General features: G+C 36.8%; 4 protein-coding genes across 9 annotated transcripts; 2 read left to right on the forward strand and 2 right to left on the reverse strand.

Annotated features, from left to right (window-relative positions):
• Nucleotides 1-1,265: 1,265 nt before the first annotated feature.
• Nucleotides 1,266-9,854, reverse strand: slc25a19 (solute carrier family 25 member 19). Of its 2 annotated transcripts, none has more exons than XM_059558852.1 (8): nucleotides 9,672-9,854; nucleotides 5,405-5,574; nucleotides 4,777-4,932; nucleotides 3,735-3,905; nucleotides 3,356-3,530; nucleotides 2,931-3,061; nucleotides 2,053-2,274; nucleotides 1,266-1,987 (listed from the first exon to the last, which is right to left on the reverse strand). In XM_059558852.1, exons 2-7 carry the CDS (start codon nucleotides 5,534-5,536, stop codon nucleotides 2,098-2,100), a joined length of 942 nt encoding a protein of 313 aa, XP_059414835.1. In that variant the 5' UTR covers nucleotides 5,537-5,574; nucleotides 9,672-9,854; the 3' UTR covers nucleotides 1,266-1,987; nucleotides 2,053-2,097. The 2 variants fall into 2 exon arrangements, with proteins under 2 accessions (XP_059414835.1, XP_059414834.1); XM_059558851.1 differs by having other exon boundaries at nucleotides 5,405-5,538; nucleotides 9,672-9,853.
• Nucleotides 9,855-10,993: 1,139 nt separating this feature from the next.
• On the forward strand, nucleotides 10,994-13,963 carry jmjd8 (jumonji domain containing 8). The gene is made up of 9 exons (XM_059558859.1): nucleotides 10,994-11,133; nucleotides 11,295-11,384; nucleotides 11,606-11,654; nucleotides 11,751-11,847; nucleotides 11,961-12,029; nucleotides 12,134-12,253; nucleotides 12,599-12,666; nucleotides 12,764-12,898; nucleotides 13,041-13,963. Exons 1-9 carry the CDS (start codon nucleotides 11,036-11,038, stop codon nucleotides 13,119-13,121), a joined length of 807 nt encoding a protein of 268 aa, XP_059414842.1. The 5' UTR covers nucleotides 10,994-11,035; the 3' UTR covers nucleotides 13,122-13,963.
• amdhd2 (amidohydrolase domain containing 2) lies at nucleotides 11,099-26,820 on the reverse strand. 5 transcript variants are annotated; one of them, XM_059558854.1, is made up of 13 exons: nucleotides 26,643-26,820; nucleotides 18,491-18,610; nucleotides 18,036-18,172; nucleotides 17,751-17,890; nucleotides 17,265-17,319; nucleotides 16,938-17,150; nucleotides 16,776-16,864; nucleotides 16,361-16,505; nucleotides 16,077-16,184; nucleotides 15,449-15,517; nucleotides 15,231-15,332; nucleotides 14,436-14,556; nucleotides 11,099-11,236 (listed from the first exon to the last, which is right to left on the reverse strand). In XM_059558854.1, exons 1-12 carry the CDS (start codon nucleotides 26,714-26,716, stop codon nucleotides 14,483-14,485), a joined length of 1,326 nt encoding a protein of 441 aa, XP_059414837.1. In that variant the 5' UTR covers nucleotides 26,717-26,820; the 3' UTR covers nucleotides 11,099-11,236; nucleotides 14,436-14,482. The 5 variants fall into 5 exon arrangements, with proteins under 5 accessions (XP_059414837.1, XP_059414836.1, XP_059414838.1 ...); XM_059558853.1 differs by lacking the exon at nucleotides 11,099-11,236 and having other exon boundaries at nucleotides 14,341-14,556; nucleotides 26,643-26,819; XM_059558855.1 differs by lacking the exons at nucleotides 11,099-11,236; nucleotides 26,643-26,820 and adding an exon at nucleotides 19,337-19,461 and having other exon boundaries at nucleotides 14,341-14,556.
• nog5 (noggin 5) lies at nucleotides 26,723-27,713 on the forward strand. Its single transcript, XM_059558860.1, has one exon. It carries the CDS (start codon nucleotides 26,863-26,865, stop codon nucleotides 27,505-27,507), a length of 645 nt encoding a protein of 214 aa, XP_059414843.1. The 5' UTR covers nucleotides 26,723-26,862; the 3' UTR covers nucleotides 27,508-27,713.
• The last annotated feature ends 274 nt before the right edge of the window (nucleotides 27,714-27,987 follow it).

Here is a 27,987-nt window from a genome sequence, read left to right on the forward strand (position 1 = left end):
GAAGTTGAGTATGAGATTTTGTAGCTGTTTTTAATCTAAATCCAGCCTAACCAGTGTCACACAAAATGAAGAAATGGTTGAGGTTTATCCTGTTGATTTAATCTGAAAAGATACTAAATAATTCAGATTAAAGCATATTTTTTACAGTGTGTCCGTGTTTTATTTGTTAGCATATTAATAATGACTTTTTTTTATAAACATTAACATTAACTTAGGCAATTAACAAAAAATCTGAATATAACTAAAGATTATCTAATAATTAGGAAACATTCTTTGCAATAATTAATTCTCCACACATAAAAGCAGGACAGGATGACAAAGAAAATCTAAATAAAATAATTTTATTAGAAAAATAGTTGCTTTTTATCTTGCATGTCACTCATTTGTTTGCCATACATTTTTGTAATATGATCATTATGTGTTTTCTATGGAAGCCCGTTTCTGCCACTAAATAAAAATAAAAAAAAACAAGGTAATTGCAACTTTTTATCTCACAGTTCAGAATTGCGAGTTCATATCTTGCAATTCTGACTTCATAATTGAGATATGAACTAGCAATTGCGAGTTATAAAGTCAGAACTGCTTGATATAAACTTGCAATTGCGAGTTATAAACATAATTGTGAGAAAAAAAGTAAGTCAGAATTGCGAGACATAAGTTCGGAATCCTGAGTTTTTTTTCATGGAATTGCGAGTTCATATCTCACAATTCTGACTTTATAACTCGCAATTCTGAGAAAAAAAGTCAAAACTGTGAGATATATTCTCGCAATTGTGTGAAAAAGAAAGTCAGGATTGTGAGATAAAAAGAAAGTCAGCATTGTGAGATAAAAAGAAAGTCAGCATTGTGAGATACAAAGAAAGTCAGGATTGTGAGATACAAAGAAAGTCAGGATTGTGAGATACAAAGAAAGTCAGGATTGTGAGATAAAAAGAAAGTCAGGATTGTGAGATAAAAAGAAAGTCAGGATTGTGAGATAAAAAGAAAGTCAGGATTGTGAGATAAAAAGAAAGTCAGGATTGTGAGATAAAAAGAAAGTCAGGATTGTGAGATAAAAAGAAAGTCAGAATTGTGAGATAAAAAGAAAGTCAGGATTGTGAGATAAAAAGAAAGTCAGAATTGTGAGATAAAAAGAAAGTCAGGATTGTGAGATAAAAAGAAAGTCAGGATTGTGAGATAAAAAGAAAGTCAGGATTGTGAGATAAAAAGAAAGTCAGGATTGTGAGATAAAAAGAAAGTCAGAATTGTGACATAAAAAGTCGCAATTACCTAGTTTTCTTTTTTATTCAGTGGCGGAAACAGGCTTCCATAGTTTTTGTAACTACACAGGTGTAAAAGTAAAAGCACTATGATCTTATGAAGAGTTTGTTTTTGCTAATGTTAGTGAGAAAGTACAATAAAATAAATACATAAATATGGGCAGAAATAAAGCCAGAGTAACAGGATACATGGAGGTTCAAACTGTTCCAAACTAACTTTATCTGTCCGTAAATACGGAACATACCATTTTTAAAAATGTAATTCATAAAATATTTGACCATTCACCATTTAAAAGCCTTAACCATGACATAAAATAAGTAAAATATAAATAAAAAAACAACCTAACAAACCCATAAGACCTGAAATGAATTTATTTGTAGAAACCAGATGACTGAATATTTCATGCAATATATCGAGTATATAGTTTAAATGTTTTTGAAATACAAAACTGCCAAAACTATAAGTTAAGCATTCTGATTTCCAGTGTTATGTATAAAAAATAAATCCTAATTCAGAGTGTAAACCAAAACATGCAGTCATTATGACAAAACTTAAAAACTTAAAATGTGTAACAATGGTTTTCAAGTCTCCAGTCGAGAGACACAAGAGAGGTAGAGCTCACGGTTACACATAAACACAGACATTTCAGCTGACTGTTCAGTTCAAGGCTTCAGCAGAGCGAACCAGAGGTTAAAATATCTTTCTGGCGAAGTAAAACAGCTCTTGACTCAGTGGCTGTATTTTGAGAGCAACTACTAGTCCCTCTTCGCTTCACTTTATGTCCATCTACACACCTTAAAACCCACGCTGATCTCCACATCTGTAAGGTTTCTCTCACTAGCTGCTCTTGAGGCTGACAATGGTATTGATGAAGAACTCGTACCAGAAGAAGGTGAAGCCTGTGGACATAGCAGCCTTCAGGAGACTCGGGGAGAGCCCCTTAAAGAAACCCCGGAGGCTTTCCTCTCTGCCGATCCTCAGCACACAGTCCACAAATCCATGATACGTCCGCACCTGCACAGAAAACACAAGAAATAAGAGTTCATTTGTAAAACAGATGAACGTGCACTACCTTTCAAAAGTGTTTTTGAAAGAAATCTCTTAATTATGTTCACCAAGGTGGCATTTATTTGATCAAAAATACAATAATATTGTAAAATTTTCAATTAGGATATATTTTAAAATGTAATTTAATCCTATGATCAAAGCTGAATTTTCAGCATCATTACTCCAGTCTTCAGTATCACATGATTCTTCAGAAATCATTCTGATATACTGATTTGATGCTCCAGAAAGATTGAATTATCATCAGTGTTGAAAACAGTTGCTGCTTCAGGATTCTTTTGAACTGTTCATTTAAATTAGGAATCTTTTGGAACATTCTAAATGTCTTCACAGCCACTTTCCATCAGTTTAATGCATCCCTGCTGAATAAAAGTATGAATTACTTTAAAAAAAAAAAAAAAGTCTTACAGACACCAAACTTTGAATCAAAAATGTATTCAGCTCAAAAATGCCTATAATCTACAGGTATAAATAGCAGAAGTGTAATTCTGCAGGTTTAGATATTAATTAGTTACAGTGAAGTTAGCCTAGCAAGCAGAAATTGTTATTGTTTGGTTTGAATCTAGTCTTTCTGTTAGCAGCTCAGATCTTTAACCTCCACCCACCTGTCCGAACTTCATCCTGGCCTCTTCAAATCCAGCCACTTGAAGTCTCTTTTTAATCAGGTCAAACGGATACGTCATTGTTTTACTGATGACTCCAGCACAACTACCGCTGATCAGACTGTTTAAACCCCCTGAAAACAGACATGACACCACAGCAGCATTAACAGCAGCTTACACGAGGTGTCTACTAACAACCACAACAACAAAAGCTAAACAAACGAAAAAATCTAACTGAAATAAATAAAAGCACAAAAAAATTAAAAAAGAACACTGAAAATATACAATTCTTATTGGCTGAATAATAAAAGCAAATAAATAAATAAAACCTAATAAAAAAAATTGTATATATATATATATATATATATATATTATAATAGTGCATGAAAAAATACTGAAATGACACATTTTAAAAAGCATACTCTAACCTTTAGATTTGGTGTCTTGGGGCTCCAGAAGATTCTTTAGGATATTATAAAAGAAAAACTGCAAGCCTGCATATGGAAACACGGCCACTAGGGTGGGTGTGAGGCCCCTGTAGAAGGCGAAGGGCCCCTCTGTGCGGAACATTGAGGCCACGGCATGTCTGAGGTTACGATAGATCTGTACACATGAGAATACCTTTGAAAACCTGTGGGATTCATTACAGCCTGCCAAAAAGAGATCTGCAGGACTCTTGCACTTACAGGTACTAGAGCCATTTTCATTCAGATATTTATTATGAATGCATTCAGATGCATTCAGACACAGTGCATTAAAATTATTCAGTGACACGTAATATCACACTCGTGAGGTTTGACCCCTGACCTTGGGTTCGCCCTGAGCAGCGAAGCGTGTGCGGAGGGTGTCCAGCGGCTGGCAGGCGACGGTGGCACAGCAGGCGGCCAAACCGCCGCAGATGAAGTGCACTCCTGGGGTCTGGCTGTTATAGACCGTCTTCTTATGGACCAGCTCTGTTAACGCTTCAAAACTCGCAAACTAGGACAAAACAGAGAGAATGTGTCAAATATCTACAACTGTGTTAAGGATGACCCCTAATGTTTGATATTTCTAAAATACCAAATAGGGTAAGCTACATGTAGAATAGAATTGAATATTAACTCATTCACGGCTTCAAGTTCAAAGACGAATAAAATAGAAAATAACATTTATTACTGCAACAACATCGGGACCTGCATTATTGTTATTAACTAAAACTATTACAAATTATTTTCAGTAACTCAAATAAAGCTGAAATAAAATATAAAACATTGAACTAAAAACAGAAAATGTAAACAAAAATGAAAAAAACTGTCTTGACAGCATAATTGAAATAGATGTGTTAAAGTTAATTGAAATGAAAAAAAAAACTAAAACTGAAGTAAAAATGTAATAGAAAACAAATCAAACAAATAAAAAAGAAAAGAAAAACAGATAGAAATGACAAGCACATAAAAAAATATAAATCATAAAAGCGATTCAAAATATTTAGAAATAAAACACTGAAATAAAATGAATGAAAGCTAAATTGTAATATATAAAACCAGTAAATAATATGTACATTTATATAGAAATGATACTAAAATAACAATGATCAGGAATAACTAGATCTTTATTTATGCCAACAAAACTAAAACAAATAGAATAGAATAGAATAGAATAAAAACATAGTAGCAGAATTAAAACAGAAGAGAATCTTTTTCTACCCTTACAATAGAGTCAGTTCACAATTTCCGGTTCAATCTAAGGTCAAAATCTTTTTATGTGGCTTAATAATTAAACAGGAAGATGATTCCTATTTTCATGGCCTCATCAAAATTTTATATGTATATATATATATTATGAATACATATTATTTATCTCCAAGTACCTGAACTGCCCCATAACACACAGACAGCAGCTGGGCAGGAATGTGACCTTTCCAGAAGGCAGGAAGTCCTTCTTCAGTCATGATACAGCGTGTGGCCTGCCATAAACCCCAGTACTTCCCCTGACGACTCCTCCAGGACACCTGCTCGATCTGTAACTGATCACATACCAACACGCATGCACAAAACAGTCAACACGATCCTGTTATATCAGAACTGAAAAAAAAAGGTCTAAAAGTGTAACACTGCCACCTTGAGGCCTGTCCATCAGTTTCTACGGCACAGACACTACAAAACAAACTAATTCAAGCACAAAACAAGCTCATGGACTGCATCTGAAACCAGTTTAAAGCAGATAAACAGTCTTCTTTGAACTGAGCTGCTCAGCACAGCCGTGGATTTGGGAGTGCGGGTACTAAAATTCCACGGGAAAACGTGACTCATGTTTTAGGCATGAGGATGCTTATATGAATCAGATGAACTAGAATAGAGACTATTGTGGGAGCTGTGGATGAAAACAGCTTTAGTTGAATGTGTTAATATTTATGTTTTCATTTCATTATTATGTACAGTTTGGAAACTCAAGAGCCCTCTGACTCAGTGAAATGAAAGTGAAATGAAAGTCCTTACCTGAAACCTGATTTTGACGACATCCAGAGGGCTGATGAGGGCACGGGTGACCATACCCGCCGCTGACCCGGCCAGAGCAGCTTCCTCCGGGGTGAGAGCCGCGCCGGGGGAGTTTGGATCATAGCCCACCATTCCTGCTCAGATCACACGACAGAAACTACAGCTACAGCCTGGGAAATTCAGTGGAATAAAAAAAACAATACAAAAAAAAAAAAAAAACATATATATGCCATAATCATAGTTATTTATCCATCCACATCAGCCAAATTGGTTATATATATATATATATATATATATATATATATATATATATATATTAGGCGTGTATTCGTACCGGACCGTTTCGGTACAGGGCTTTTGGTACGGTGCACATGTGTACCGAATGCAATATTTTGTGTGCGGAACATAGGTACATTTTCGTGTGTCCACACGAACATATTAAGTGGTGGAAGTCTCCGCTAACAGCGCAAATTCCGCCCTGCAGCTGATTCTAAAGTTTTCAAAATAGTAATGGGAAGTTCGGCTCTTTTGGCTCAGCTCCCAAAGAAGAGCTGGCTCTTTCGACTCCTGAATGGCTCTTAATTTAAGATTTTTTTGTAGGCCTTTATTTTACCATAACTTTGCAAAAATTAATGGTTTGTGTGTTGAAAACCCTTTCATGTGCAGTGTTTTTATGAGAATCCTTATAATTGCCTAATTTGTGCATTTATTCTAGAACCAAACTCAAGCAAACAGTATTAATGTCCTCAGTGAAGATTGGCATTCAAAAAAATCAGATGCCTCAGCTTTGATGGACTGATACTATTTCTTCTTTCTGTGATTATCTGCCCTGTTTTTGAGAAGATTCTCTCTGAAGGAACCGATGTTGCCACAATACACAGTCTCCCCTCCATTAACGTTGTTACAAATCGTTAACTTGCAGTGGAGTGCCGCTTCACTTTATCCCGCTCTCTGTTTTTACCAAGCGGCAACATTCTGATCTGAAAAATGAAGCCTACCCGGAAGTGCGGAAAAACTGCAATACATCGAAAATCCGCCAGGGGAAGGTCCCAAAAGGGAGCAAATGTCCATAGCCCCCATGTTAAAATGTCCGTTTTCACAGCATAAATTCATGTTTTTACAAGTTGGTCCCATGAACTTTTATTGTATTTTTCGATAGCTTCCGAGTGCCTGACAACTGTGAGGGGGGTGATTTTTTTTCGAACTCGTTAGTTTAGATCGTATTTAGATATAAAATATATGGCAATAAGGGTGTGGTTAACTTTGAGTGACAGCTTGATTGACAGCTGACAAGGCAGCGCCACGGAGAATGACAACAAGAAGCGCCATTTTTTAAGACGGTTTCAACGACCACAACATAAACAAACGTTACTGCGCATGCGCGCTTTTTTGGACCTAACTTAACTTCCGGTAGACTTCCAAATAAAATCAATAACAACAGCCAAGTCCCTCTAGAGTAGATATTTTTTGATAACAAACAAAATATGTTTGCCGCGTGGATCAGGCGGACTTAATGAAAATGCAAATTCATTCTTTGGCAGCAGGAGATGTTTTAAAGCATAGACATAAAGCGCGAGAAATAGAGGTTTCCCCAGTAACAGCTGTAAACAAAGCAGAGGTGGTACGTACACACACTGCTTTATCAGGCATATAACACGCAAGTCTTCCTTCAGAAATACAGCGATATAAAAACACCTGTGCCTCGTTTTGATATTTAAACATATAAATGTAAGGAATTATTATTATTAAACGTGCAGTACGTAACGTTACTCATGTTTATTCAGCGAAGCCTTTTTGAAAATCGATCAGTTTTAAAATTGTGGCGAGTCTCCAAAAATAAATAAATGTATGGGAAACACATCCTGCAGCACAACCACCTGACCCCAACTTCAGTCTACTCATCACCTTGACTTTAACTGCGTTTGTAGAAGGCACTGCAGCCAGACCGATATACACAACACAGACCGGAAGTTAACTTAGGTCCAGGCGCGTGCACCCGATGAAACCGTCTATAATACTACTGTTTCTGTATCATGAAATGTAGTTTTAAGAGGTTTTCAGGCGAGAATGTAGTTGTTTAAAGCTCAAATCTGTGGTTTATTTAAAGATTTATGAAAATTTTATCCAGTTGATCCAGCGATTACCGGGCGCTCGGCGTTCATGTACCCCGCCTGAAGCAGTCTTTCCTCAGCTAGACCTTCTAAAGTTTGCCGCCAATGCCACGGACTCTGGTGTCTCTGTAGTGGTTAAACATGAGATATAATTCATCTTGTGTATATCTAATGGGCGATTTTTGGTCTCGTAAATCTATAATTTTTTCCCTGGGCAATCGTTTTGGCTGAGGGGAAGTTTCATAACTTTATAAGCTATTTAACTTTACCGATGTATGGTTAGACTAGAGCGCTGACTTTGTATGTTTAACTGAATTGTTTGCTTTATTTGTATAGCTTCTTATACCTTTTACTTATACTTTTATAATGGCTAATATTGATAAAACTGAAATTTAACAAAAAGAGACTGGGTTGAGTTTTGTCATTTTAAATTTAAATTCAACGAAGATGATCTGTAATGTTGTTTACTGCAAAATCTGTTGTTTAGTACAAATGCACATATTGCCTGGACCATAAAATGTTTAATATTTTTATATTATATTTAAAATGAAAAGAGGCAGGTTTGTGTTTTATATTTTGTTTTTTCATAAATAGGCAAACGTTATGTGTAGTTGAATATAATCAATATGCGTTGCCTGAACCACATTTGTGTAGCTATAGTGTTTAAGATTTCTTTTAATGAAAACGAAAATAGTTAGTATGGTGTTTTATAACATATTTCGTTGCCTAAAATATACACAGAGATAAGCGAATTTGCAGAGCGAGCTGAGTGAAGCGCGCTGCGTCAGAAGGTGGGCGGGGTAAGGATTTCCCAAGATTTTCCAAGATGGCGCAGCCCATACCCCCCATAAACAGCTTCAAACCCGTTCTTCAGAAAGTCTATGGGTGACGTCACAGACGCTTTGTCCATATTTTTTACAGTCTATGGTTTTTACATAATGTTATGATCCCATATACTCACATCTGATTGGCCGCGATGCGATTGCTGACCAATCAAAACAAAGTTCTGCCTTGAGGTAAGCAGCGAAAGGAAAAAAACTTGGAGCCTCACTCGATGCGAGCCGGCTCTTCTGATCATAGACAATAAGCTTCTGATTCACTACAAGACATCGGCTCTCAGAGCCGCATCTTTTGCGCATGACCCATCACTATTTCAAAAGGCATCACGCTTATGTGAACATCACTACAACTAGGAAAAGAAACGACCGGAATTCAAATGCAGCTCCCGTCGGCATTTAAACAGACCTTTGCTCTTAATTCCGATCGGGCCAACGCTATAACGAAATCTGAGCAGGTCTAAATACTGAAACTGTTGTTGCTGCACTTTACACTTTGGAAAAGTTATATATATATATTTTAAATATGAGCAGGCCTACAAGCTGGGATTGGTAATGCTGCACTGTAATCATAGTTATTTATCCGTCCACATCAGCCAAATTGATATATATATATATATATATATAATCAATTTGGCTGATGTGGACGGATAATAGCTAGGGTTGCAAAAAAGTGGACATTTTCCAGTAAATTTTGGAAACATTCCAGGATTTTTTAAACACACACACACATATATATATATATATATATATATATATATATATATATATATATATATATATATATATATATATATATATATATATATATTTTCCTGGGATTTATTGGAAGATTTCTGGAAATGTTCCACTCTAATTATAACTTCAGTGGAATACATTTAAATAATGCAAATTATATATATATATATATAAATTATTATATGAAAGAAAATCACTGTTACTGGTGTGTGGATGGATGACAACTACAGTAGAATTACTAATTTACCAAATAATAAAATGTGTCTTAAAAATAAAATATATTATATGTTTATGATATTTTATATATATATTATGTTTAAAATGTAACAATAGTCATGGTAAATGTACTTCTTAACATGACAGCAGTTGACTTAAGCACAATGGCTGCGTTTCAAAACCTTTTGAGCTAGATAGGCAGCTTTAGACGGTTTCGTCCGGGACGTGCTTATGATGCCCAAAAATGTTGTCTTGGTAAGCAGCAGCTCTTTATGGTTTGAGACACAGCCAGTTTTGTGCTGCTACTAACGTTACGCACACTAAGCAGACGTTTAAAAAGATAGACTCGTGTAAACGTGAACATACCTTCCTTGAGTGTCTACCTCCTCTGTAGAATCCGCTTTTTGTGATGTTCTCTTATGAGTGCAGAGCAGCAGCAGCGGTGTGATGTTAGAGGGCACCTCCTCATGTTCCCCTCATGCTGGACAGCACAGCACACACACCAATGACACACAGAGCGGCGCCACTGTGTTTACTGACCGTGTTGGATCTCACACTGAACACATTGGTTCCTACCGTCATACTTTTCATTTCCATTTGAATGCATTTAATATAAACGTTTTATGAATATTGTTATTTGACACAAAAATAAATAATAACAAGGTCAAACAATAAAATAAAACAAAAACAACATTTTATAATATTAACTGATATTATTAGAATATTAAAATATATGCGTAACGCATCCAGCTTCTGAATACAGAAAGCATTACAAAGATAGTTTTAAATAATGTAATTATTTTTAAATCCTTAATACTTATGAAAGATAAAAAGAAATTATATTGTTTCTTTTATTATTCAGATATGCTAAAGAATAATGTTTATTACTAATACTATTAGAATATAAAATACTATTCTTAACACATCCAACTTATGAATAATACAAGAAACATTACATATGTATATATATATATATATATATATATATATATATATACACGCATCAGGGAAAGTAATCACAAGCATACATATATATCTTGCCTGTTCGTTTTTAATTCATGTTAAATTAATTTATGAAGTTTAAATGAGAATATAAACATAAATTCATAAAGCTGAGGTAAAAATATTCTTCATTATTGCGTACATAGTACAAAACCTAAAAACAGTGAAAATATGAAGCAGATTAACAAGTATGACATATCATAAATATAAATTTATATATATATTAAACATTATGCTTTACCACATCTGTATAATACAAGAAACAATATAATAACATTAATAATACTTTTTGTATCGTTCATAAGTATTAGGGATTTAAAAACAATTGTGAACAAACATATCATTACAATCATAACATTATTAAAATATGTCTTTTTTATACTCATGAGTCTATCATAAACATATTCCCATAAACCTAAAATGAAAATATTACCTCCCTACACACATAAAAAACACATTATTTTTTATTATGGGGTATATAATACAAAAACATAAAAATAGAATATTTAACGATTATTGTATATAATTACAATTAACATAAAATAAAAAAGTAAGAGTCTGCTGTGTGAATCGTGAGGCCCCGCCCACATCCTAGTGTGGCCTCCGCTGATTGGTCAACGACGCGCTGCTGAAACCAGGAACTGAGGCTCGAGGGACTTTGAAAGCGGTCGATGGTGGAACAGTCAGGTGGTGTCATGTGCGTTATTTCGGACAGGTGATAAAGAAACATGGATCTGGCTGTCGGGGCTCTTTTACTGCTCTTCTTAGTGCAGTTACCGGCTTCACCTCACTGCACTGACGCCCCCGGTGGAGATGATGGAGGATGGTGAGAGAAATACCGTATGGTGTCTCAAACCGAGCCAGTCACTTTGTTTCGAAACACAGACACCGTGATCCATCTCAAATGCGGACTCCATGCAATTGACCACCTAATAAAATTAAATTAAAAAAGCTTTGTGAGTTAGATTAATTGTACTTGTTTTTCAGGGGACTGGATTCCAGAATTGAGGATGAAGGCGAGTGCAATATTGAGATCAGAGATGCGAACTCAATAACACACACAGAGTTTATTGAAGAGTAAGAACAACACACACACATTCAGAGTTGATAGCGTTTAGACATTTAAGTCACGTAAAAACATGCATTTCATTGAATTGTTTTATGTATTTAGTTTATCCTGGAAAGCAGCTCTTATACAAATTCAAATCTTAAACGATAATAAACAAATTAAATGGTAATAAAATTTTTTTTTAAATATTACAATCTGAATATATATACTTTTTTATTTTATTTTACAGGTATGCTTATGCAAAACCAGTTATACTCCGAGGGCTTACAGATAACACAGTAAGATTGTGGTTTAACTGTATATCAGGTGTATAATTGCTGTAAGTTCTAATTGATTCGTTCCTAACAGTGCTGTGTTCTGATTGGTTGTTCCAGAAGTTCCGCATCCTGTGTTCCAAAGCAAATCTGTTGAGAGAATACGCAGAGAAAACGGTCCGTCTCAGCACGGCCAATACACACTCATACAGGAAAGGTAGACGCATGAACACACTTTTACATTTTCTTTTCAGGTGCATGGCCAATAAAATCATACTGAGCCCATACAGTAGTGTAAGTGACTTATATTGCTCTGTTATATTTAAATAGTGGATGTGCGGTTTGAAGAGTTTGTGAAATTCCTGTTGACCCCTCAGCCTGAAGACATCCTGGGCAGTGGTCAGTTCTCTCTCATCCTCTGCACACACACACTAAATCAGCACTTTCTACATGCTTTCCCCACTGTGCATACATGATTATTTCATAATGTGTGTCCATTTCAGATACGCTGTACTTCTTCGGGGACAATAACTTCACGGAGTGGCATTGGCTGTTTGAGGAGTATAAAGCGCCACCCTTTTTTCTTCCATTAATGCATCCTGCATATAGCTTTGGGATTGCTGGTATGTGCAAATACATATTCTCTGATCCAGCTAATTGTTTTTTTTGGACACATTTTCACCCTTTAAAGGTTCACCTAAAAATGAAAATATGCTAAAAATGTACTCATCCTTAGGCTATCTAAGGTGTAGATGAGTTTGTATCTTCGTGAGAACAGTTTAGAGAAATGTAGCATTATATCACTCGCTCACCAATGGATCCTCTGCAGTGAATGGGTGCCGTCAGAATGAGAGACCAAACAGCTGATAAAAACATCACAATAATCCACACCACTCCAGTGCATCAATACAAATGGTTTTGTGCGTTTGCATGCTTAGTGAATGAGACCCAATGTCCTTCTCCTGCAGGACCAGGTACTGGCGTCCCGTTTCACTGGCATGGTCCCGGCTACTCTGAAGTTATCTACGGCAGGAAGGTCTGTGGACCTCTAAACTCAGACAAATGCATTATTTACAGCTTAAGTACAGATGTAATTTTCCCTGTCCATATACTGATGTGCTCGTGTTCTCCAGCGTTGGTTTCTTTACCCCCCTGACGAGGCACCTGAGTTCCATCCCAACTACACCACTCTCTCCTGGGTTTCTCGGTCCTACCCAAACCTGCAGCTCCACCAGAGGCCCCTGGAGTGCACCATACGACCCGGAGAGGTGAGGTTAACAAACCTGTCTTCCTTTTTGAACAGTGCGCAATTTGAACCCATCTATACACTTCATCACTAGGCACTAAATAAGGGTTGAAGTACAGTCAAAATCATGTATTCCAGAGATGAAACCCAGTTTTTTTGTACAGGTGCTGTATTTTCCAGATCGTTGGTGGCATGCAACTCTAAATTTGGACACCAGTGTTTTCATTTCAACTTTCCTGGGGTGAAGACTGATGTGGTGGACACTAGGGCTGGGTGGTATATCAAGTTTGTATAAGCGGTATGGAATGAGGCAATGCTGTTTTTATCGATATACAGTAGTTTGGTATGAGTGCATCCGAATAATAGCAGAGGACACAGAGCTGCTCCGGGGAAAGTGCATAATCTAATTTGTCCTAAACGTGAGACATACGTTATATTAAAGGCTTTAAAATAACTAATGTTAACTATAAGATATAGTTAAGATGTATAGTTTAATGTGGCTCACCCCATCAAATGCAAATATGTCGTGTCAAATGTAGAATTTTAAACCTACACGTAAGTGTACTTTATGATCGCAGATCACAGCAATGGGGTTTTTAAATATAAAATGCAATCAATTTGTTCTTTTGTGTTTATTGGCTTTTATTTTAAGTTGAGTGAATTGAACTTTGTTTTAAGATTCTATTGTTACAATGTTAGAATTTAATGTGTTTTTAGTCCATTTTTTGCAAATAATGGATAACAGCCTACTTTAACTATATTGGTTTTCATTGCCTTTAATATAAACATTGTTTCACCGGACAACATTGGGCAGGATGTAAAATATATATATATATATCTCTGTATATTGCATTTATTGTATTGCTTTGCCCAGCTCTAGTGGTCACACACCATGTGTGTTTGATTCGAAGGACCGATCAAGGATTTGTTGTTCAGAAGACCAACCTAGAGGAGTTTGACTCCGTTTGAAGTCAAGCCATCAGTCCATTAACTTGAACTATATCATTTTTTAAATAGAAGATGCTTTCAATGTGAGATTTAAGTAATTATTTTAATAAAGTTGTGTCGTCGAGACATAAGATTTGAATTCTTTGTATTGGGTTTTAATGTTGCATTGAATTAAACAGAAAATCGGTGTAAGCTGGATATCTTTAATGCATCTATCATGTGCATCTTCCTCATTCACACTCACAAAAATACATTTTTATCAGTATACTGAAAATATAATACTGAAAACTGTGTGTCCTTAAAAATGTCTACGAATAAAAAGAACAGAATATAAACATCCTTGAAATCAGTTGGTTAAACTGTCCAGTTTCACATCAGATTGGGAGCACTGGGTTATGTAGGTTAAAATACTGGACCCTTAAGTTTTTTTTTTTTAATGATTTCTGGCTCTTTTTTTTTGAATTCCCTAAGATGCATTCAGCTACAGTACATGAGCATAAAGAGTGTCATAATCAACAGAATTAAATGTAATGAGACAGAATAACATGTATGTTTTTGCACTGATGTGTCTTTTTGGTGATCCAAGTCTGAAAACAGAAAAAAATTCTAACCAAAAAACTCTTAACGATCCCAGCCGAAGACAGTCCTCTGGATGATGTCACTTCCTCCAGACCTGCTGTCCAGCAATGTAGGTTTCCCTGACTGTCAGTGTGTCATCAAGCACAATGAAATCTACAAAACAACACACATAACTCGATGAATTTCATATCAAAAACACTTCATTCTGAACACGTCATCTATCCAGTGGATACAATTATGTCTTAATAACACCTAAGATGTGCAATTAGATCTTCATATTTTCTAGTATATGCTTCTCTATCAAAGAGGATCACATATGATGACAGGAAAACCACAGCAAAAGTGGCAATGCTGTGATTTGCTATTATCACATTAAATGCACTTGAGCTTTTCTGAATATTGTGTATGAGTTTAAAGAAGTAATTCACCCAAAAAAACTTCTTCATCTGAATGAATTTAGAGAAATTTTGTATCGCTCACCAATGGATACTCTACAGTGAATGGGTGCCATCAGAATGAGAGTCCAAACAGCTGATAAAAACATCACAAGTAATCCACCACTCCAGTCCATCAATTAATGTCTTTTGAAGCAAAAGGCTGCAGGTTTGTAAGGATCAAATCCATCTTTAAGGCGTGTTTGGACTCTCATTCTGATGGCACCCATTCACTGCAGAGGATCCATTGGCGAGCAAGTGCTCACTTTCTCCAAATCTGTTCTGATGAAGAAACAAACTCATCTACATCTTGGATGGCTTGAGGGTGAGTACATTTTCAGTAACTTGTCATTTTTGAGTGAATTGTTCCTTTAATAAGTGACATATTTATACCTGCATCAGTGCCGAACTCCAGAGTTCCCTTCCTGTGACTGATACCCAGCAGCTGAGCAGGATGCAGCGATGCAGCTTCTAATGCAGCTTCTACTGTACAGCCTACACGCTCAAACACAAACATCAGTATAAAACCTCTATGATAGACACACAAAGTGCTGTAATAGAATAACATGCAACCAGTTCCTACATGCAAGCTTAATCAGACACACACTGACCTGACACCTCTCTGAAGTGTCTCACACACATGTCCATGGTCGCAATGCTGCCACTCAGAGTTGTAGTGCCTGAAATTGTGTATGCATGAATAAAACATGCTGTTAATGGAAATTTCTCTAGAATAGCACCACAAATCTATGTAAACAAAACACTCAAAATCATCACATAAATAAGAGCAATAGGTCTTTCAAAAACATAAAACTTTTAAAAGGTTGTGCATATATGTTTTACCTGTGCTATTTGTTTTTCAGTATTTTAAATGATATAATATTAAAAATATTAAAACAGTTATGCTAAATAATTATACCCTTATTAAAAAATACTCTAAACTCTCAACAGAGGTAATATTACAAAGAATTTTACTCAAATCTTGAGTAAAAGCAAGGTTGGAAATGCCTTTCACCTTCTGAATTTAATTTAAATAATCTAATCTTAAAAGTAAATAATAATAATAATAATAATAATAATAAAGAAATAAATTGGCAAAGAGAAATTGGCCCAAATTCAAAGTGCAAAGTTAAACTTAACACTGCTCCACTGACATACAAACAATTTATTACTACAGTAAATATAAGATGCATCTGGGTTAGTTTGCTACACACAGAGCAGGAAGAATATGATGCTGACCTGCGACGTAAGCATGAAGGCCCTGGATGTCAATCTGCTGCTGTCCGAGTGAGTGTTGACCAGGAGGCAGACCCATCGCTGTCACAGCGTCAGTGACCAGCACCAACCCTGCCACACACACACACACACACACACACATGACATACACTATACTTACACATGGATTAACTTACTAATTAATTAATTATTAATTGCAGAGAGAATTCAACAGGGATGCATGCATTAAAATGTTTTGTAATGTATTATACGATCAGTTTTGTTAACAGATTTGTGTGTGTGAATACCAGCAGGATGAGCTCTGTATGCGATGCGCAGTGCTGCAGGGTGTGTGTGTATCCCGTCTGCGATCATACCGTAGTAAACCATCCGACCTGGTGGAATACGATCACTTGTAAGCAATCCCACAATGCCCGGGTCTCTATGATGAAACTATAACAAAAGAAAATGTTAAATACCTGGTGTGTTGGTATGCATCTCCACATTTTAAAACGATTTAGATTTTTTGGGTAAAAATCTATGTTTGCATGGTGCGATTGCATACTCAGAATATGGTCTTATTCTAAACATGCATATGTGTGCACAGACTTACCGTATGTAATCTAATGCAAATAACTGTTAATTACTGAATGTGCATGCATGTATGTATGCCATTGCATTAATATGTATGCGTATGTGTGTGTGTGTGTGTGTGATACTAACAGGCAACATGGCATTAAATAAGTGCGTTATGCACATGGCTCCATTCTGCACAGCCTCTTCAGCCTGAGAGAGATCAGCCATAGAGTGACCTGGAAAGAGAAATGTTCAACCAGTTGAGAAATTGATCAGAAATAATAAGAAAGAAAGAAATCACATACGCACCAAGTGACACCACTATGCCTCTTCCTGACAGCTCACGGATTGCAGCCGCGCTATTGGCTAGTTCTGGTGCAAGGGTCACCAAGGCGACATTGTCGAGGTGCCCATAAGTCTCCATCAGGTCGGCCACGCCCCCCGCTTTAAAAGTGCGGAGGAACTTAGGAGGGTGAGCGCCTCTCTTCTGTTCACTGATGAACGGCCCCTCCAGATGAATACCTGAAACAAAAATGTTTCTTTATTGTTTCAGTTTTAGTTTAAAAATCCAGGTCAACAGACATCACAATTTGAATGAAGTAAATAAAGTCTATTTATTTTGTGTGCACATCTTGCCTAAAACTCCTGCCCCTTCAGGCCCACCGTCCTGAACTCTGAGCTCAGGAATGACCTGTGGAGAGAACGACAGCAGCATTACTAGTGCTAAAATATTAGGCAGCACAACTGTTTTCAACGCTGATAATAAAAGGAAATGTTCCTTGAGCAGCAAATCAGCATATTACACTGATTTCATTTCTGAAGGATCATGTGACACTGAAGACTTCAGTAATGATGCTGAAAATACAGCTTTGATCACAGAAATACATTTGAAAATATATTTAAAAAAGAAAAATTATTTTAAATTGTCATAATATTACAGTTTTTACTATATTCTTGATCAAATAAATGCATCCTTTGTGAACAGAATAGCATAAGAGCACAAAAAAGTTCCAGCATTTTGAAGATATGAAGATACAGAGATATCTCAAGGAAAAACAGCAGAGATTTATTTGTGTGTGCGGTTGAGCATCTGAGAGACTAATGAAGATGTATAGATTGTACCTTATGGTATATGTCCGGTGGAGATGTGACCAGGGTCGGGCAGAAGGAAGTGACCCCGTGTTCTAGAATCTTTTTGGCCACCTGAGCCACGCCTCTTCTGATGTCACCACTGGCCTGGGAGAAGTCGATGCCATATCCACCTATGAGTGTGAATAGGGGAGGAGCTTAGCATTACAAGATATCAGTGAGAACACAGCAACTTTTACATAAACTGATGGAGGTAACAATGTCAACTTGCTGTGTACTTCCACATTAACTTTATGCAGGTTTCAGAGTCTTGTTTACCATTTATCTGTACATCTATGAATCCAGGTGCAATGATTTTTTTCCCGCAGTCAACTTTGTGATCGGCATAACCCTCTTCATCGAAAAACAGCTTCTCTGGGTTCAGAATCTTGCCCTCGCGGACCCACAGGTCTTCCCTACAAACACACAGATTTCCCCTCAAAATCATAAACGTGCAAAAAGTCTACATTTCATCTGCGGTCAGATATTTATCATAATGTTATAACCAGCTTTCAAACAAATAATATTAGGTACACCAAGTCATTGAATGAATACATTTATAATATCCAAAATCTAACACAATAGTTATTGATTTGGTAAAGGCCCGTTAGCCTCTGATACGTGAGAATCAGTGCTGGCTGAAAAAAAAAAAAAAATCCTTTATCTTAGAAAGATATAATTGTAACATATGATTATAATTGTAAATAAATGAGAGGTAGGCTATCATATGTTACCATTGTAGTCTGTGGTCTTTCAGTATCCTACAGTTCACAAACTGTGTGATTGGGGCGTCTGAGACACTCTTATTGGACGGCATCTCTCCCGAAATCCCACCGCTAACACTTAAAAACACCCTGTGAAGAGAAACCAGAAATATCAGCTCTTTCTAGTGGACTATCTTGGTTTTGTTTTATTCCCTGGGCATCTTGAACACACAGATTATTATGTACGTTCGTATGACAATTTAAATTATTTAATGCATTAATGTAGTCTTCAAATAAATCATCTTGGTTTTATTTAGTCATTGGTCATCTCAAACCAACACAGACCACATGAGAAATAGAAAGTACTTTCATAAACGTGTATGGTGCAAACTTTCTGAAGGTGCTATTATATGATTATCGTTTAGCACTTATATGATCAATAAGCACTTTTTATGTACTTTTCATATGTATTATTAAAAGTGCTATGCAAATAAACTTACCTGACCTCCATTAAATACAACGATTTAACAAACATTGCCTTTTTGAGAACGTTTTATTTATTTTTGTGACATAAATGTCACATAACATTTAACTTTGTACTGTCAAACTAATTTTCCCGGTAAAGAAACTTACCATGTAAACGGACATCCTGATCTGTCAACATCTGCATTATTATTATTATAGTTATTTCTTATTATTTAGCACATAATGGCACCGTTTTTAAAACAAGCGGTGCTCTTACACTGTTACAATGTTGCAGCAGAAGGTAAACAAACACACCGGAAGTACGGATCGAGCTTTTCATTCATTCACCTTACAGATACCGGATCATGACACGCATATGACTATCAGCTGCATTTCAATAAACAAACTTACCGTTGATTCACATACTTTTACTCTGATTCGTGTTTTTTCGGAAGTCAGTACACTGCCCAGTGTCACGCGCGCCGTCAGCTGATGAGAAGGCGTGGCCAAAGCACGTGTTTAAAACCGCAACATAAATACAAACAAAAGGGGAAAATACAAAATAAATAAATACAAAATAGATTTTTAAAGACACAAGTTCAACAATATCTTAAAACCTTTTTTTTTAAAATAAGAAAGCGCTAAAATTTGTTACAATTATAATGTTTATTTATCCAACTTTATTTCTATCATTATATCTATATAATAAAGAATAAAGTGAAGTGACATTCAGCCAAGTATAGTGACCCATACTCAGAATTTGTGCTCTGCATTTAACCCATCCGAAATGCACACACACACAGAGCAGTGAACACACACACACACTGTGAGCATACACCCGGAGCAGTGGGCAGCCATTTATGCTGCGGCGCCCGGGGAGCAGTTGGGGGTTCGATGCCTTGCTCAAGGGCACCTAAGTCGTGGTATTGAAGGTGGAGAGAGAACTGTACATGCACTCTCCCCACCCACAATTCCTGCCGGCCCGGGACTCAAACTCACAACCTTTCGATTGGGAGTCCGACTCTCTAACCATTAGGCCACGACTTCCCCTTGATATGATGATTATTATTATTACAACAGTAATACAACAGTTTTTGTTTATCCTAATCTACCACCAGCTGCAATTCTATAAAAAAACCAACAAAATAATAATAATATCCTCTTGAGAACCAGAAGTTTTTTGATAAATTTTTATGTCATTACATTGATTTTAGCATAAGAAACAAATTAATGGCATGCATTGGCAAAAACAATATTTTATTTATTTATTCACTGATTAGGTTTCAGGCTATTTTTAAACAAACTTTGTACAAAGTTGATTCTGAACTATGTTATATCATGATATAGGCTAACAGAATGAATTGATACTATTTTACTTTATGCAATGTGTGTAAAATGTCCATAAAATTAGTTTTCCTATTCTATAAATTGTATCTATGCATTGCATCTAAATTTGCATGTTAATGTGCTCTTGGGGCAAACCATTATGAAAAAGATGTGTTATAATGGGAGTCATAACTTGGCAACATTTTCATAAGAATATGTCATATTTTATAGAAATGCTGATCTGTAATTTAGCTTGTTGTGTTTCCCAAAAATGCCTGAATAACATGATGTTTGTCCTGGTGTCAAACATTGTACATACATACATTGTATAAAGTGCCATGTTTACTTAGGTAAAAGCAGGTTCTGTTTGTGACAACTTACCCCACGTGTGTGTTTCTGTTTACAGAACTATATTTTATGGACAATAAAAGTGGAAATGCTAAATAGATTTTGTGTCCAACAAATATTTTGTAACTTTTCTGTATAGGATTTGTCAATACACTAATTTGAACAAACCCATCAGAAAAAGAAACATTGTGTTATTGTGACCTTGACCTCTCGGATCATGCGAAAGTACTTAAGAAAACACACAAAATCAAAGCCAGTAAAATAAAAGGCAAATGTAGTAAGAACACATGATAACAGAGTGCCTTCCATTCACTTCCATTTGTAAGCCACTGACAGCAATAATGTCAAGCACAGGTTACTTTATTTCAACCACTTTTTTTGGAGAGAGGCTACACATTGTTTTTGGTGCACATTAATATTGAAGGACAGATGTGAGCTGCCGGCTTAACGGTGGGACACGAACCACTCACACCCGCGTCATTACTGTTGGGAACAGCCCTGCAGGGCCAAACACATGCCTTCATTTCCCGCCAATCTCTAACCTGTGTCAGACAGCTGGCCTCTCACATTCACAACATCACACATTAAGAAAAATTGAGCAAACAAACTCTCTTCATTACTGAAACACCACATCAGAGTATTTGAGGTTATGCTGACACTGCTGTTATGTTGTTGAAGTTTGTTTGATAAAACCGAGCCCCAACCATGGACAGTAAAAGAAATGGACACAGCGACCCCATTGGAACTCATTTGAGACAAGTTTTCATAAGAATATGTCTTAGTTTTGCGATTTTTAGCACTTCCGTTTCTGACGCGCAGACTCAAACTAAGCTTGATGACGTCAGCAACCTGTCTGACATTTGTAAATCTTCTAGTAGCTGTGTGGCAAACTGCCATCGTTAATCTTGCAGAGACGGCGAGCTTGAGCGAGGAGTTCTTTGGCGTGAGTGAGCAGGAGTAAGTATTCTGATTAATTATTTTGTATAGTATTTTAAAATGTAACGCCAGGGCTTGTATCTATGGGCTTCTCTCTTGATGTCTCCCCGATTGCCTGCGAGCTTCTCCTCCTGTACGTCTGTACGGTATTTTCTCTACTGTACGACAGAGTGGTTATGACGCAATCGTTAGCCTATTTTTACAAAAACTGTTTCTATGGGGCCATAATGTAACATAGAAGGTAATGGAGCCCTTTATACATTGTCGTGTATCTTTAGAAATAAATAATGGACAAATGGAGTCTTTAAATGCCTCAGATGTAAAGTTATTCGCTGTCAAAGTGACGCCAAAATGAATGGGAGTCAATGGAATGCTAACGCAAGTGAAGTTCTGCTACAAGATGGCGGCACGCGGCCGACTTCAACTTCCGGTCGACTTCCTTCCCGCCTGGCCCCAATTCATCGACTGCCCGCTTGAGGCTGGCTGCAAAAGGGAGTCAGCTTCCGCCTTTTTGTCCATTTTTGATTGTCCGGGAGAGTCGCGCGGTGACGCGCTGCCAAGATGGCGACTGCCCGCTCTGCACACTTTCATAGACAGTAAAGGCTTCAGAAACCACACTTCAGGAGTCTACGGGTGACGTCATGGACACTACGTCCATGTTTGTATACAGTCTATGGTTAAAACAGACAGTAAGATTAGATGAAATTCATTTCTATTTGATATAATTAATGTGTCCTACAGAGATGCTTGAAAAAGGGACACAAGCACATTAATGGGCATTATTGGTGAACGCAACATTTGTAAGCATTATTTGTGAATATCACTTACCAAAGGGTTTAAATTATCCAAGGGTTAAAATTAAAAGTAAAAAAGAGGAGGAGGGCGGGTTAAACCGAGGGTTAACTAAAACGAAAAAACAGAGAACAAAAATATGATAATGTAAAAATTATCATATACATATATAATATGTAACAATACTGTAACAATTAACGAAATGTACTACAGAAGTGTCAGCTCTTAACATTAAATATTGTTACTATTCTAATAAATGTTATTAGCTATTGGTTAGTGATGAAATTATTGACTAATGATTCAATTAATTTACATTTTTCAATTTATTTTGAAACCATTCGGTTAAAACCAAATCTTTCAGAGCTAAATAAAATAAATAAACAGGAAAATACAGAGATATTAATGACAACTAGAAGATATACAATTATAAGACAATTCTTTATAGAACATATTAAAAACAACATAAACATGTCATGTCATGAGCATTTTAATCAACCATCGGTTTAGGAATTGTTTTATTCATAAATGTATCACAATTTCCTTTATTTGCATTGATGGCCCATGAAGAATCTTTAACATCCATAAAATCTTTTAATTGCAGAAAATGTTATGAAGAGTGGGAAAATGTTCTTTAGATTTTTTTAAAATATTCTTCACACTATAAAATGGTTATTTCAAGAACAGTTCACTGAAAAAAAATCTATGACATCACTGCAAAAAATAAAAATAAAAATATAAAAATTGTAATCATAATAATAAAAACAAACAAATAAATATATATTTTTAAAGAATGTAAGGCATTTCAAATAATATCCCAAATCAATATTAGTTCTAAGACCAAATGTAGGTATTTTTAGCATGAGTAAATGAACATGATATGTTACAATCTTTAAAATGCTAATATGACCTCTCTATTGTTTATGCATGTATTTGTGTAGCTATATGTTTCTGCATGGGTGTGTTGTTTGGTCTGTCTAGGAGCTCAAGCATCACCTCACTGAAGGCTGCCCCGGCATGCTTGACCTGATGATTAGATGTATTAAAGCGCGTGGGTGAGGGGTGTGTTTGTGCATGTGTTTACTGTGTGTGTAAGCGGATGTTTTAAGGGGGTGTCACTGACGTAAATCCTTAAGGCATAAACTCAGTGCTCGTTATAGGCCAGAGGTTGAGAAGTGAGCTAACTGATTAATTTAAAGTGATAAAATGCGTCATTCATTCAATGTGTGATGAAGTGTCAACTTGAAGGCCATGTATTTGTACTCTGTCACGTAGACGGTCTACGTCCAAACCTTTTATAGTGTCTCGTGGTCCAGATTCTATAGTGAATCTAGAGTATTGTTAGGCCAGGCTTGTTTAACATCGACAGCAGACTATAAATGACTGGAAATCGGTGTAAAAAATCTCAGTAAGAATTTACATCTTGTAAGGATATTCTGTGTGAATATAGTAGGCCTAGAATCCCACATCCAAGTTTCATAACACACATCACACTAAAATAATGCAATAAACATTTATTTAACAACATAAGGTGTAAAATAAACTAATAATGTACATGACTTTAATTTATTTAAATGAAAGAAAAAAAAAACATTCTGGTCAATTTACAGTTTTTCACTGTAAATTATACATTTTCTTTTAGACTCCCCAAAACTGTACAGCCATGGCCAAAAGTTTTGAGAATTACATAAATATTGGAAATTGGAAAAGTTGCTGCTTAAGTTTTTATAATAGCAATTTGCATATACTCCAGAATGTTATGAAGAGTGATCAGATGAATTGCATAGTCCTTCTTTGCCATGAAAATTAACTTAATCCCAAAAAAACCTTTCCACTGCATTTCATTGCTGTCATTAAAGGACCTGCTGAGATCATTTCAGTAATCGTCTTGTTAACTCAGGTGAGAATGTTGACGAGCACAAGGCTGGAGATCATTATGTCAGGCTGATTGGGTTAGAATGGCAGACTTGACATGTTAAAAGGAGGGTGATGCTTGAAATCATTGTTCTTCCATTGTTAACCATGGTGACCTGCAAAGAAACGCGTGCAGCCATCATTGCGTTGCATAAAAATGGCTTCACAGGCAAGGATATTGTGGCTACTAAGATTGCACCTAAATCAACAATTTATAGGATCATCAAGAACTTCAAGGAAAGAGGTTCAATTCTTGTAAAGAAGGCTTCAGGGCGTCCAAGAAAGTCCAGCAAGCGCCAGGATCGTCTCCTAAAGAGGATTCAGCTGCGGGATCGGAGTGCCACCAGTGCAGAGCTTGCTCAGGAATGGCAGCAGGCAGGTGTGAACGCATCTGCACACACAGTGAGGCCAAGACTTTTGGAAGATGGCCTGGTGTCAAGAAGGGCAGCAAAGAAGCCACTTCTCTCCAAAAAAAAACATCAGGGACAGATTGATCTTCTGCAGAAAGTATAGTGAATGGACTGCTGAGGACTGGGGCAAAGTCATATTCTCAGATGAAGCTCCTTTCTGATTGTTTGGGGCATCTGGAAAAAGGCTTGTCCGGAGAAGAAAAGGTGAGCGCTACCATCAGTCCTGTGTCATGCCAACAGTAAAGCATCCTGACACCATTCATGTGTGGGGTTGCTTCTCATCCAAGGCAGTGGGCTCACTCACAATTCTGCCCAAAAACACAGCCATGAATAAAGAATGGTACCAAAACACCCTCCAACAGCAACTTCTTCCAACAATCCAACAACAGTTTGGTGAAGAACAATGCATTTTCCAGCACGATGGAGCACCGTGCCATAAGGCAAAAGTGATAACTAAGTGGCTCGGGGACCAGAATGTTGAAATTTTGGGTCCATGGCCTGGAAACTCCCCAGATCTTAATCCCATTGAGAACTTGTGGTCAATCCTCAAGAGGCGGGTGGACAAACTAAAACCCACTAATTCGGACAAACTCCAAGAAGTGATTATGAAAGAACGGGTTGCTATCAGTCAGGATTTGGCCCAGAAGTTGATTGAGAGCATGCCCAGTCGAATTGCAGAGGTCCTGAAAAAGAAGCGCCAACACTGCAAATACTGACGCTTTGCATAAATGTCATGTCATTGTCGATAAAAACCTTTGAAACGTATGAAGTGCTTGTAATTATATTTCAGTACATCACAGAAATAACTGAAACAAAGATCTAAAAGCAGTTTAGCAGCAAACTTTTTGAAAACTAATATTTATGTAATTCTCAAAACTTTTTGCCACGACTGTACATTTAATAGTATGTTACTGTCAAATAACATATAACGTCCCATTAGATCTATTACTTTTCCACTGTACATGGACTCAGAATACACTGTTCCTGTGGCTCAGTGGTAGAGCATTGTGTTAGCAGTGCAAAAGGTTTTGGGTTCAATTCCAAGGGAACAGACATACTGAAAAAAATAAAATGTGTATCCTGAATGCACTGTAAGTTGCTTTACATAAAAGCATAATCTAAATGTAGATGTAATAATGGCAGTGAATGGTGGTTGAGATTTTAAAACAAAATAAAGTGAGTTCATCAATCATAAAAAGTGTATTTTATTAAAAGTCATTAATAAAGAAAGACCTTGATTAGCTGGTTCAGAAGAACCAGAACAGATATTACAGTTTATATAGTTGCAAATATTGATATTTTTCTTACACAAATGCATCGCTTCACTTATTAACCCCCGGAGGCATGTGGAATACTTTTTATTATGGATGGATGCACTTTATAGGACTTCAAAATCTCAACACCCATTCACCCCCATTATAAAAAATTGGATGAGCCAGGACATTTTTGAATGTAACTCTGATTGATATACACCTAGGATGGCTTGAGGGCGAGTAAATCATGGGGTCATTTTTATTTTTGGGTTATTTGTCCCTTTAAGTAGAAGCAATAAACTTACTAACTGAAAAAAACAAAAAAAACAAACAAACATTAAATTAAAACCAAAACTGAAATAAAAAATAAACCGGAATAGTAATATAACAAAATATTAATAATGACTAATGCACATACAGTAACAAAATACTATAAATTAAATAAAAATTAAAATAAAAACCAAAAATATATAAAATACTGGAATATATAATAGTGAATAATAGAAAAGATACTACAAAACATTAACCAATACTATCAATGAATTAAACATTCAACTAATGTATCTATTAAATCATTAAATATTATCAGAGATAGAGAGAGAGAGAGAGAGAAAGTGAGAGAGTATATAAATAATACCAAAAAGACAATGTTATGCAGTTTAAGTTCAGTTAATTCTGGTGTCCACGGGTCTCAGCTCACCTGTGGGAGGGTGTTATAGTTGTTCATGGGTCTTAGCTCACCTGTGGGAGATTGTTGTAGTTGTTACACTGGTGACACAGTGAGCTGGACCCCGAGGGCGAGCGGCGCAACTCATGACGCGTTTGGCGCCTCCAAAGAAAAAGCTCCATTCATCAGGAGACCGACTTCAGTCACCAAAGAGAAGACACACGCTTTGTTTCATAAACCTCACCTATAAACTTAAATCAGACGTTTAATGAACTTTTCTTGGCTTGAGTGGAAATGAAGGTGTCTCCTGCGTTCGTGCTCTGCGCGTCCGTCTCTGTTCAGCTCGCACTCGCTCAGATTCAGCTGCGCGTGCGCCCGTCGCCTAGCGATCACCTGCCGGTACCGGACCTGCATGAGGACCCTGACCCGGCGCTGGAACCGGGAGAGAGGGATTTAGCTCCTCGACTACTGCGCCGGAAACTAGGCAGCAGTTTTGACCCCGTCTTCTCGTCGATCGGTTCACCGACTCCAGGTAACGGGACCGACATCACGCTAGAGGACGGGACCTGTCTCGCCGGAGCGATTCCTCTGGAGTTCCAGCAGCTGGATTTCACTGGTCTCAAAGCGGCGGCGAGAACGGAGCGTAGGGTGCGCCGGTGGTTGTGGTCGTACACCCGGTGCCCGGTGCTGTCGGTGTGGAAAGATCTGGGTGCGCGATTCTGGCCGCGATACGTCAAAGAAGGACAGTGCTTGACCGATCGCTCGTGCTCTTTACCGGAGGGGATGTTTTGTAAACCGGTGCAGTCCGTGAGCGTCACGCTCCTCCGGTGGCACTGCCAGCAGGGCTCGCGCGCGCTCAAGAACTGCGCGTGGATTCGCGCGCGCTACCCGGTGATATCACAATGCGGCTGCGCGTGCTTAAGCTTTACACACAGCTAGACCAATGGTTTGGCAAAATGTGTTTTCTTATTCCTTTCTTTTGATTGTGGGGTGAAATATGAATCGGACTTGTTCCTGTCAGCCCCTCTGAGAAGTGATTAGTGGACGTTACTCATAAAGACACGCTTGTGATGTTTTGAATGATATTTATATGTGAAGAAAATATCTGATTGCTTGATAAAGAAAGAAAAAGATAATAAAGTGCAGATGACATCACTAAGCTGTGCATATTGTTTATAAATCACAAAGTGATCACAACTTAAAAGTCAACATTAGAATAAGTAATAATGCATTCTTCTTTCAGCTTGAGAAAGTGTTTGACCTTATAAGTTTAATTAAGTTTAGATATTTAAGTTATCTCAACAAATCACTGAAAAAAATAAGTAAATTTACTTAATTTTTATTTGGCAAGTTTTTGCACAATCATTTTTCAAGTAAATTTAACACATTTGGAAATTAAGAATCTACTTAACTAAGTTA

The sequence above is a fragment of the Carassius carassius genome, chromosome 9, assembly GCF_963082965.1.
Source record: "Carassius carassius chromosome 9, fCarCar2.1, whole genome shotgun sequence".
Taxonomy (NCBI): Eukaryota; Metazoa; Chordata; class Actinopteri; order Cypriniformes; family Cyprinidae; genus Carassius; species Carassius carassius.